Source organism: Vombatus ursinus, unplaced genomic scaffold, assembly GCF_900497805.2.
Source record: "Vombatus ursinus unplaced genomic scaffold, bare-nosed wombat genome assembly UNPS02010219.1, whole genome shotgun sequence".
NCBI lineage: Eukaryota > Metazoa > Chordata > Mammalia > Diprotodontia > Vombatidae > Vombatus > Vombatus ursinus.
In genome coordinates, this window is record NW_020949997.1 from 9,242,948 (window position 1) to 9,255,327 (window position 12,380).

The 12,380-nt window shown below is 40.9% G+C and overlaps 1 protein-coding gene across 3 annotated transcripts in view; it reads left to right on the forward strand.

Annotated features, from left to right (window-relative positions):
* The first annotated feature begins 502 nt into the window (after positions 1–502).
* Positions 503–12,380, forward strand: part of TTL (tubulin tyrosine ligase) — a 49,051-nt gene continuing 37,173 nt past the window's right edge. For 2 of the 3 annotated variants that reach the window (XR_003568419.1, XM_027853957.1), the window contains exon 1: positions 765–1,081. Coding sequence is in view for 2 of the 3 variants with exons in the window: in XM_027853957.1 (XP_027709758.1) it covers positions 925–1,081 (157 nt within the window). In the remaining variant the exon portion in view is untranslated. Of the gene's footprint in view, positions 562–764; positions 1,082–12,380 lie in introns of those variants that run through there. The other variant, XM_027853956.1, reaches the window with a different exon arrangement.

Sequence of the window (12,380 nt, forward strand, 5' to 3'; positions counted from 1 at the left end):
GACTCTTCCCCTCTGCCCATATTCCGAATGTTCCCTCTTGCATTTTCCAGCTGCGACTACTAAAATCCAGGAAAGTGGGCCCACGCACATCCTCTTGGGGACCTCTAGCCCAGCCATGGGAAGCTAGATAGTTAGAGTCTGCAGAAGGAGTGGCAAGCGGAGAGCTGTAGAAGCGATGATTACTAACAGGAGACTTAGACAGTCGGGAGAAGAGTGGAAGCGCACTGGCGACGTGCACGTAGCTCCTCCTCCTTGACCCGTGAGCTCAGCCCGGAATCACAGGGGAAGGAGGAGGAGCTAGCATGAAAGAAGAGGAGCGCTGCTGAGGCAGTGGCTGTAGCTAGGGCTGGAGCTGGGGCTGGGGCCGGGGCTGGAGCTGAGGCTGGACTGAACTGAGAAAGAGCCCGAGCGGTGGCTGCCACCTCAGACGCCCGGGTGCCCAGCTACCTGGGAGCGGAAGGCCGGCCGGGGGCTGCTGACGCCCCAAGAGCCCATGGAAGGCAAGGCTGCCGAGCAGAACTCGGGGCTCCGTGGGCTGCGGGTGCTGGGGGTCCCCAGCAGGTAGGCAGTGCTGCCGCTGAAGGGTGGGGAGGGAGTGTCGAAGAGGTTGGCTCTGAGCACGCCGCTGCTGCCAGGGAGAATCCCCACATTGCCCGGAGGAAGAGGGGGAAGGCGGCCGCTGGTGGGAGCCCCGAAGCGGGGGGGTTGGGGGCTGTCCTAGGCAGAGCGGACCTAGTCCGACCGGGGCCGAGGTCGGTGCCCGGGCGCCTGGCTGCTGGGGCGGGATCCGATGCAGAGCCGGGAAGGCAGCCCCTTCATTAGCTTGCGCGTCGCATCCTTCGCTGTCGCCCGCCAGGGCCAGACTTGTTCTTGCAGCTGCCGCCGCCACTGAGACCTGGGCCGGGGCAGCCCTGCCCTGACATCATGTACACCTTCGTGGTGCGCGACGAGAACAGTAGCGTCTATGCCGAAGTCTCCAAGCTGCTCCTTTCGACTGGACAATGGAAACGGCTGAAGAAAGACAACCCCAGGTTTAACCTGATGCTAGGAGAGAGGAACAGGCTGCCCTTTGGGAGACTGGGTGAGAGACTTCCCACTCCTTCCCCTGCCCACCTCCCTCCTATTGCTTTTTTAGTGCATGCTCTCCTCTCATCCTGAGGAAATAAAGACAATTTATCTTTTCCCATCCACGAAGGTGAAACGATCACATAAGGTCTGAGAGTCCATTAGGTTTAATCCCTCACCCCTTCACCCAAACCAGACTTAGGGTGGGTTTTAAGCTGACGCTCTTTTCCCCTGATTCCTCTCTTCCAGCCCATCCTGAACAATGGGCCGAGTCAGAAATTTATATTTTGGGAAGCTCTGCATAGTGCGGTGGAAGAGGATTGAGATGCTCTAGGAGAAGGGGAAGTATTGGCACAGAGTAGGGTCCCGAACAGCAGCAGCTTTGCGTCTTGGGTGTTGCCTGCTGCAACAAGGGAGGGACTCAAATCTGGTATTCACCAGTTAGAAGCCCTGAACTAGGGTTATACCCAGTATCCAAGGTAATAAATTATGTCTCTAGGCTTTATTTCTTAAAAAAGATAAAGTTTTTTTTTCTTGGCTTTAAAAGAAAAAGAATCAGTTCTAATAGTCATTCATGGTTGGCAACAAAACTGGGCAGTCATTCTGCAGCACCGACAAACCGCCTTTCAACTTGGACCTGGTACTTCATTCACCCTTCAGCTCTTTGAAATATTCTGCTGAGTGATTCCTTTTTCTTGAATTCCTAGGGGAGTAGTCTATTTAGGATTGCCCCTTTAAGACTGAAAAATCCAGCAATGGAAGACTTGGTTAAATTGTAATGAGATAGGAAAGTAACAGCTGGACTCAAAAAAAAATGAGATTAATGAACCAATCTAGTAAAAAGAGTGTGTAGTTGGATAGGGTATTAAATTTAAATTTTTTCTTTTTTGAAAAGTATATTTGCCAATTATTCAATGAAAGCAGATCTTATATAAAGTTAAGATCTAGGATAGATCTGACCCCAAAATGCAACAAGACCCGAAATGATTACTGTAGGCTTAGTACTTAATCTTTTCTTTTCATTCTCCTCTGAACACTTTGAACAAAGTAGCCATATAACTTGTATACCATATGTTCATTCTTCCTTTTGAGTACTTAGGCTGAGTCAGTGTAATCCATCCATTCATCTTTTCTGAAGACTTGGGCATGGACTATATTCAATCAATATAATTTTTTTAAACCCTTTGTCAGCATGCCTGTTAATAATTTTGGTATTTCATGTTTAGCTTATGTGACTATAGCATTGTCCATTTCTTTCAATGTTCAGTTTCTTGTAGTATTAAACAACAGGTCACTGCCATGTGAGTAAAAGGTAATTTTAAGGATGAAAATAGCCCATGTAATAGAATCAGGTTGCAATGTATCATTTATATATATCTTAAGTATAAATGTTCCAGGTTCTTTATAAAGAATGAAATTGTATCATTATTCTTTGAAAGGAGGGAAATGGAGTCTTCAAATTACAGGTCATTTTTTAAAAATTAATACAAGATAACCTTAGAACCTTTTGGAATTTGAGATCTAGGTGAAAAAGAACTTAGAAATAGACATTGTATATTGGAATATATATCAAAATTAGCCCAAGTTTCAAAGAACTGATTATCAGTCTTACTGCAAAACTCTCCATCTGATTTGGCTCATTGTCACCTTCCCTCTGAGAGACAAATGGAAGTGTTAGCTTTTGAATGAGCCAAGATGACTTTGTTAGCCTGGTGACCAACATTTTGCTCTTGGAGAGAATGTGTGTTGTCCTAGGTGGTTGCTAACAGAATTTGGAGAAGTAGAATGACCAAGTGTTTAATACCTGATGAGAATGACAGATCTAAGCCAGATGTCATTTAAAGGAATCTACATAGGCTGAGTGGGAAGAATGGTGTTCTTCTTTACTTAGCTTATGTCTGTTCTTTATTGTCAGTATTCCTGTGAAATGAGGTAGGAGGCAAGTAATTTCATTCTGTTTTATAGAACCACATCCACATTCTTTGCTTAGATCTGCTCTAGTCTGTTTTGTGTTTTCACAGTTTAAAAAAAAAAAGCATGGAGCTGGATAGACATATTTTCAGTTTAGAAATCTAGCTGACTTAGGTAATAGCAATTGCCATGCTTAAAGCAAAAGAAAAATCCTTTTATCAACCCTCAGCCTCAGAAATCTTTGGCAGGGGATGGAAAAGATGCGGCAAGACATCTGATTCATCCTCCAGTGTCTTGGAAGCTCAAAAATTTACCCAGAACAATTTTAAATGTATGAATGAAGCATTTATTAGGCATTTATTATGTGCAAAGTATTGTGCTAAGTGCTGGGGATACAGATAAAAAAGTAAGATGATCTCTGTTCTCAAGGAGCTCACATTCTAACTGGGGGGACAAAACATATAGAAAGTTTCAGCTGCAAGTAGATGGAACTGCTCCTCGGTCATTAGGGTGAAACAGCAAAAGCAGAAGTTAGTAACTCTTTTTTAATGTCATTTCCACTGATAAAATCATAACAGAGTAATATTAAGTGATTAGACAGGAAATTTTTAATTAATTTAAGCCAAGACATTTTCCAGTGTACCTATTCAGATGTATGGCATAAAGCATGGCGTAGATTTTTCCATATCTTCTCAGACAGTTTTCAAGTTAAAATGTACTTACTGATACTTGCAGGGCTCCCGAATTTTTGTATTTTATTTTGCTTACAGTGATTCTGAAGAGGTAGCATGACCACAGTGCTGAACTTTTAGTCAGTTCAAATCCTACCTCTCAAAATTACTAGCTATGTGGTCCTGGGCAATTCACTTAACCTCTGTGTACCTAAGGCAACTCACTTACTAAGTCGTAGATTGTGTGGCAGTTCCTTCTGCTGATGAAATCATAGATGCTTCATTTATTCTCCTGGTACTCAAGTTTAGTGGTGGCAATACTTCCTGTCTTCTTAAGGAATATAAGTCTAACAGAAGAAGTATGACAGATGGACTGGAGGAGGGGAGAAAAGTGGAGGCAGGAAGATCTGTTAGGAGGCTGTTGAAGTAGTTCATGTGGGTAGAAATGAAGGCCTATCCCAGGATGGTAACAGTAGGAGTACAGAGAGAAGGCTAAGGCAGCATACTGTTTTGGATAAAGCATTGGATTTGAGTCAGAGGATCTTGTTTTGAATCTGCCACCAACTACTTGTATGACTTTGGCAAAGTCACTTGATATTTTGGGGTCTCAGTTGTTCATCTGTAAAATGAAGATGTTGAACTAGGTGACCTCTAAGGTTGTGGGTAGTTCTAAATCTTCGATCTTATCATTGCCTACAATTATCCTTTGAGGGGTCATTTTAAGTACCTACCTATTAGCACTAATGTAACCATAAAGATAAAATAGCTATAAAGAAAGTTGTTTTTCCTTATAGAAACTGAGAGGCCATCAGCACAGTTTTGCATGACCTAGAGGAAGTGATTCTGAAGTTAGCTAACATGTTGTTTTTAATTCAGGCTCTTTAAACCCAGATGAAAACATAAACCTCTACTTGGAGTCAAATGAAGTGAAAAGTAGCTCCTCCAAGTTAGAGCTTCTTGTCCGCTCTTTCAGTATCCCCAGTGGGGCTTGGATGACCTCATGTCTGCTGAAGATAAACAGGATGCAATTAGACAAGAGGCTGGTGGGAAACAAGGAAAAAAATTTTACATCTAATTAGAGAAATAACTGGATTTGGGTCTGGCCTGACTTTTCAGTGATTATTAAATCTCCATTGGGTCTGTAGCACTGGATAGAAGGCAGCATGGACACAGACAACAAATGAGATGGTGCCCGAGGACCCAGGCTGGGGCCCTGACAATGCTATTTATTTTACTCCAGCAAACATTTATTAAGCGTGTAGTGTGTGCAAAGCAGCTTGGTAAGTCCTAAGAGTACAAAGACAGATGAAAAACAGTCCCTGCCCTCAAGGAGCTTAGAGTCTGCTGGGGGAATATTAACTATGTGACATTGGGGACATGACTTCTGACTCTTATGGGGATAATAGCTGTTGCCCTATCTCCTTAAAGGGATGTAAGAGTCAAGCAAAATAAATTACAAAATGCTTTGTAAATCATGAGCACACTGTACACATATACGCAATTGCCATTAGAATGGGGGAAGAAAGCATGATTGTGCATTTTGGAGGGAAAAAAAAGAGGGTTATTTTCTCAAAAGTTTATTACCCTAAGAGAAAAAATTAATATATGTGTATGCACTGAATCCAACAAGAAGATATGACTATTGGTCCAGTAGGATGTGTTACCCAAATGCATGTTATTTTGAAATAATATTTGATGTTTTGATTATTGAAATTGAAATCAATAATAATTTCACAGAATTGAGAATTTCTGAGTTGGAAGGGTCTCAGCAGCTGTTTAGCTCAGCTCATATCTGAAAAAGAGTCCCCTCTCCAGTGTTGGAGGGAACCACATAAGTGATCAGCCAGCCTTTGCTTGAAGATTTCCAGTGTGGTAGAATCCACTTCCTGAGACAGCCCATTCCACTTTGGGATAGCACTGATTGTTAAGAAATTTTTCTGCTTGTCAAGCCTAAATTTTCCTCTTCAAATTCCACCTGTTACTCTTGGTTCTGATTCCAACTGATTACTGAGTCGTTTCAGTCATGTTCAACTCTGCATGACCTCATTTGTGTTTTTCTTGGCAAAAATATTGCAATGGTTTGCCATTTCCTTCTCCAGCTCCTTTTATAGATGAGGAAACTGAGGCAAGCAGGGTTGAGTGACTTGCTCAGGGTCACACAGCTAATAAGAGTCTGAGGCCAGATTTGAACTTGTGAAGATGAGTCTTCCTGACTCTGGGCCTGGCACTCTATCCAATGCACCACCTAGCTGCCCCTTTCACATAACAGCCTTTTAGATACTTGAAGACAGATATCATGTCCCCCTTCCCTAGACATCTTTTGTTTAGAAGTGCCTACTAGTCCCTTCTTAATTAAGAAATTGAACTAATATGCATTTGCCCTTTGTGCAAGTGGCTCAGGAATATAACATACTTATACAAATAGCAGTTGCTAATCCTCTTTTACACAAGTTGGACTTGTGCCTCACAGTGCCAACCAAATTTTTTGGAGTGCACACAAGGTTTACAGCTATGAAGATAAAAGAATAAGACCCAGCACTTCAGGTTACCATTGAAACTGAGGAATCAAGAACAGCATGGTGTTGGACAATATACGGAAAGTATAAGAACATAAACAACAGAAAATACTGAAATCAGAACATCACCAATACTTATGAAAGTAAGTTCTGAAGTTCACCCAAGACAGGTAGAGGAGAGGATCAAGGAAGACTTTGCACAAAAGGTGAGCTTGTACAGAAATCAGAGAAATAGAGAAAGAAAGGGCAGCTAACTGGTGCAGTAGATAGAGCTCCGGCCTTGAAGTCAGGAGGACCTGAGTTCAAATCTGGCCTCAGACACTTGACACTTACTAGCTGTGTGACCGTGGGCAAGTCACTGAACCCCAATTGCCTTACCAAAAAGCAAAAAAAAAAAAATAGAGAAACAATGAGAATGAGATTGTGGATAATAGAAGAATAACTCATAGACATTAGAAATTCAATGAGCAAAGATCTTACCAGTGACATATTTAAAGCCTTAGAAGTTTTGAGCCCTGTTTCTTCATCTGCAAACTGAGAGGGTTAAGTTAGATGAACTCTCATGTCCTTCCATCTCTAAAGCTAAGATCCAATAATCCTATTAACATGTTTTTTTTTCTTTTCTGAAGAGGCTTTTAAAAGATATTATCTTAAATTATAATATTTCACATTTATATGGTGCTTTTAGGTTTCCAAAGCACTTTACAGACATCCGCATTTGATCCTCACAACAGCAATCTAAAGCAGGTGCTGCTATTATCATCCTCTTACAGATGTAGAAACCAAGGTTCTGAATGTTTAAGTGACTTTACAAGATCATAGTTAGGGTCCAAAGCAGGTTTCAAAGCCAGACCTTCTGAATTCCAAGTCTATCATTCTAGCCAAAGATAAGTTAGTTTTTATAAGAATGCTCATTTAAATCCCAAATCAAGAGATTAGCAATGCTGTATCAGCTTTCCCTAAATATGACCAGATTGGTTTCTGCTTTGTTTTGCCTCATCAGTGGTAAAAGAAATTCAAACTTAAATAATATGGGTATTTTCTTAGGTTTATTTTTCTTTTCTTTTCAATTTCACTTACACACAAGGAAGGCAGTGACAAGTTAGTTACTCTTCTCATAGGGAATTAAAGAAGTGAGAAAAGGAAAATAAAAGTTGTTTGGATTCTGGTTAATTCTTTCTGTCTTTTAAAAAAGTGGTATCAAACTCAATTAGAAAGGGATCCTTGAAGGCCACATATTGACTTAGACAACCACAAATAAACATTGTGTTTTATTTTTATTTATCTTGCTAAACATTTCCCAATTACATTTTAATCTGGTTCAGGCTGCACTTGGGAGTGGGTACAAGTTTGACACCTTTGCTGTAAAGAGGAAGAGAGGAAGGGAATATACATCTCTGTAGCACCTACTATGTGCTAAGCGGTTTTTACAAATATTGCTTCATTTGATCCTCACAACAACTTTATGAGGTAAGTGTTATTATTATCCCCCTTTTAACAGAGGCGAGCAGAAGTTAGGTGACTTGCCCAGAGTCACATAGCCAGTAAGTGTCTGAGGCTGGATTTGAACTCAGGTCATCCTGACTCCAGGTCCAGGGCTCTATCCGCTGACCCACCAGTTACCTTGAAAACCAGTGAAAGAGAGGTTGTATCCATTAGACAATCTCCTTGCTACTTGTTGTCAAAATCAGGGGATAATTTAAGGTACTGTCATGTGAGAGGGTTTGTGGAATCCCTCTGACCTTGAAGATTATTCTGATTGGGGCTAGAATTGAGACTAGCCATCTTCATTCATAGGAGTTTAGATTTAGAACCAGAAGAGACTGTAGAAGTCATCTAATCCAACCTTCTCATTTTATAAAAGAGAAACCAGGGTCTTCAAGGTGATGTCACTTGTCCAAGGAACAATAGGTAGTAAGCAGCAGAGCTTGGATTTGGAGGTTTCCCCAGCACTGCCCCAAATGGGAATTTACAGAGAGGAGGAGGAAGAACAAGTAGCCGCTTTTTGGAAAGCCTTGTCTCCCAAGGGCATGATCTATGCTAGTGACCTGAACAAAATAATTATTCCTACAACCCAGCCCTGGACTGAGGATGAGTAAGAAGCCCGTTGGTGGTAGAACATATTGGTTAATAACTCCTGCTGCTTAACATAGCACGTGTGCAATTTAGCAATTAACAGCTTTGTGGTGCTTTGCCATGTGTTCTGCCTTGCAAATCACATTGCTCCCTTGGCTCGTGGGAACCGATCTGACTGTTCATCGGACAGGTGTCTGATGTACCCGATCCCTGTGGCCAGCTAGAGGACCAACTGCAGAATTCCTAGGCTTAAAGCAGACCACAGCCAGCCAGGAGTCTGGAAGCGGGTCAGGCTTAAAAAGTCCCATTAATTTTCTATCTCTCAATTGTCTTGGCTAGCAGGCATTCCAGTTAACAGTTGTTAGGGGTTTGGAGGTGAGTCCTAGAGAAATGTGAAGAAAACAGGTCTGTAATGTAAATTTGACCTGCAGACTAGTGTTTCAGCAGCAAATGCATGGATGTATGGCAGCTTGGTGACAGACTAATTCATCAGTATAATAATTAAGTGTATACGTACTCAGTGTTCTAAAAACCAGTTTCCTTTCTTGTCTAATTGTCAATGTAGTAGAAAGAGCACTGACCTAGGAGTGTGACTTGGGGTGTTCTAGTCTTGGCTCTGCTATTAAATGTCTTTGTGACTTACAAGTTATTTCCTGCCTATACCTCAGGTTTCTCATTTATAAAATGGGAGAATTGGAATAAATGAACCCCATGGTCTCTTCTAGCTCTAAAATTTGAATAAAATAGAACTCTGTAATCCTTCCATCATTCAAATGTCTACATCAGGGATGGGGAACCTGCCACCTAGAAGCCACATGTAGCCTTCCAGGTTCTTGGGTGTGGCCTTTAGACTGAGTCCAAGTTTTTCTGAACAAATCCTTGTATTAAGGAAATTTGTTCTGTGAAGTTTTCATTCAGTCAAAGGGCTGCACTTGAGGACCTAGAGGGCCACATGTGGCCTCAAGGCCAAAGGTTCCCCATCCCTGGTCTACATAATACCCAAGTTTTCAGTCAATCAACAAACATTTATTAACTACTTACTTTAAACCAGACACTGTGCTAGGTGCTGGGGATACAAATACAAAATCCTTTCCATTTGACGGCAAGAAAGAGATAACTATATATCACTCTGTATGTGGGTAATATACTTTGATTCTCAGCATAATCCCCAAAAGATAGTGTCACCTTCAGGCTTCAAAATCCTTTTATAAAGTGATGGTTCTCATCATTTGGGGATTTGCCTTCAACATTTCATCTTCTCTGCCCCTCCCTTCCACCAACCTTTCCCTGTTCTTTTTGGCAAATATAATGGCCACCTAGTTCTTGGTCTACCTTGCAGAGTAAAAATCTAGGCGTATAAGTAAACATTTAACATCCCATTCAGTATTTTATATTCCTTTTTTTCTTTGCTGTAATATCGATATCATCCTTGATACCTCACTCTCATTCTACACATCCAATCTTTTGCCACTTCTTGTTTTTTTAATGTCAACAACTATTGTGTGTGTTAGCTCATCTCCATTCACTCAGCCGTCATTCTAATTCAGGCTCTCAGTTTCTCTCACCTAGACTATTACTATAGCAGCCATTTTGATCTCCCTGCCTCAACTGTCTCCACATTCCAGTCCATCCTCTGTTAACTTGCCTGGATGATTTTCCTAAAAGCATTTCTCACAGTGTCATTCTTCTACTCAGTAAAACTCCAGTGGTTGCCTCATACCTCTAGGATAAAATGCAGACTCTTCTAGTTTGACACTCTTAGCCTGTCATGACCAGCCCCGATCCTACCTCTCTAATGTATTGCATGTTATGCACCTTCAAGCATTCTGCTTTTCATCCAAACTGGCCTCCTTGCTGTTCCTCACACAGCATGCTATCTTTCATTTCCATGTCTACAACATGCCTGGATTTCATCCTGTCCTCATTTCTACTTCTTAGAATTTCTAGCTTCCTTCAAAGTTCAACTCAAGCACCATCTCCTACATGAAGGTTTTCTGGATTCCTTAACCCATCTGTTAATGCTTTTCCAACAAAAAAAAACAAATTTGTATGTATTTTGTAGATCCATACATTCATATGTGTATATGTGTGCATACACACTTCTCCCTGCACTAGATTATAAACTCATTGATGTCAGGGACTGTTTCACTTTTGTTTTTGTTTACCCAACACCTAGCACCTGGCACTTAATAAATGCTTGATTGTTTATACACAATTTTGCTGTTGGACTGAACTGGGAGAAGTTACATCCATCCATACACTCATTTCTGTTCCACTTCATCTTAATGTCCCCTTTATCTTACTAGCTTCAAGTTTCATACATGCAGGTTAGATTAGTCTTCTCCTCTTGCAGACCATGAAAATGATAATGTGCTGTAAACAACCTGGCATTTCTAGTTCAAGGTGTTGAATGACATTTTGGTTAAGTGCTTTGCAACCTAGTAGAGTAGAAAAAGCCCTGGATTTAGAATCCAAGCACCTCGATTGAATCCTGGTTCCATTATCATCTGTGTGATCTTGGGCAAGTCATTTCACCTTTGGGAGGAGGGAGCTCATTTTCCTCTATAAAATGTATGGCTTTGTGTGAATGATGTTTCAAGTGTGAATGATGTTTCAAGTTCCCTAGTTCCAAATCCTGTTATGGTCATTTGGTTCCTAGAACTTGACTTTTTCTTTTATAGGATCATAGATGTTTATCCTAAAACCTTATAGATTAGGAAGAAGTCCATGAACTTGTTTATTTCAACAGAATTAGTTTTGTAATCTTATAAGTATTTTATGCAGTTAAAAGCATTTTTCTGAGAAGGGGATCCCTAGGCTTCGTTAGGGTACCCAAGGGCTCTGTGACACCAAAAGGGTAGAATTCCTGTTATATGTCTAGTCTCATTCCCTCATTTTACAAAGGAGGAAACTGAGTTCTAGAGAAGTGAAAGTGACTTGGCAAGGTCACACATTTAGTATCCATCAGAGCCAGAATTCAGTCCCAGATTCTCAGGCTCCAGAGCCAGGGCTTCTTTCTGCCATATCAGACTACCTTTCATTTTGTCCATTGTATATATGTTGGCCATATATGTATATCTATGCTATGTCACAGTTGAAGGTGTTGCTGTTGAGTTACAGCCCCTGAAGATGTAAATTATCATTTTTCTAATACCAGATAGCCCTTTACAGTTTCCAGATGCTTTCAAAGACATCTTATCTAGTTACACTCTTTATACACATTATTAAATATCTGCTGGATAGATATCCCTATAGTAGACACTACACCTTCTTTTAGGCCCCAAAGTAGTAAAAGAAAACCCTTTTGTCATTATAGGAGAAGACAGCCTACAGCTTACTTTCCTGTCTTAATGTTTCTCACTGGATAGTTCTGCTACTTGCAGAAAAATTTCCAATTGAGACAAAACACTGTGGGTCAGAGTAAAGTGAAATTGTCCTGGTTTTTAAAAACTGTATAGTAAAGGAGGAAATTTTGATATTTGGGGTCTGGGGAGGGGGCAGGAGTTTGATGACCTAAAATGATAATGCCACAGAAATAGATACTTCTGACATTCAGAAATTTGTAAAAACCAGAAGACATCTTAAGATAATAGGAAATTGCTCCATTAGAAAAACATGTACGAAGGAACTGCCTTCCTGGAGGGGAAGAGATTAAGGAAATCAATTTAAATGTTTAGATAAAAAAACTTTTTTAAAGGTTGGTAGGATAGCCAAGAAAGCTGATGCACTCTTAGGCTCATTAAGAGAAGAGAAATTGTCCAAGAATAAGGAGGTCCTATAGCTGTTGTTCTCTGCCTCAGTCAGGTCATATCTAGAGTATCATGTTCAGTAATGGGCAGCACATTTTAGGAAGGACATTGATAAGCTGTGGATGGATAGTCAAAGGGAAGGCCACTCAAATGGCTTAAGGCCTTTCATCCATGACCACTTGTCAGGTATTTTGTCATGAGGATTCTTTTTCAGGTATGAGAGATGAACCAGACAGCCACTGATGTCCTTTCCAGCTCGGAAATTCTCCTTTTCTGTGAATCTTGATTCTTACTCCTATCCGCCATATGATCCTTTCCCTTTTTCCTTCCTTTCTCTTATACTCTCTTTCCCTTATGTAATTGGTTTTAGATGAAACATAAAAGAGAGAGAA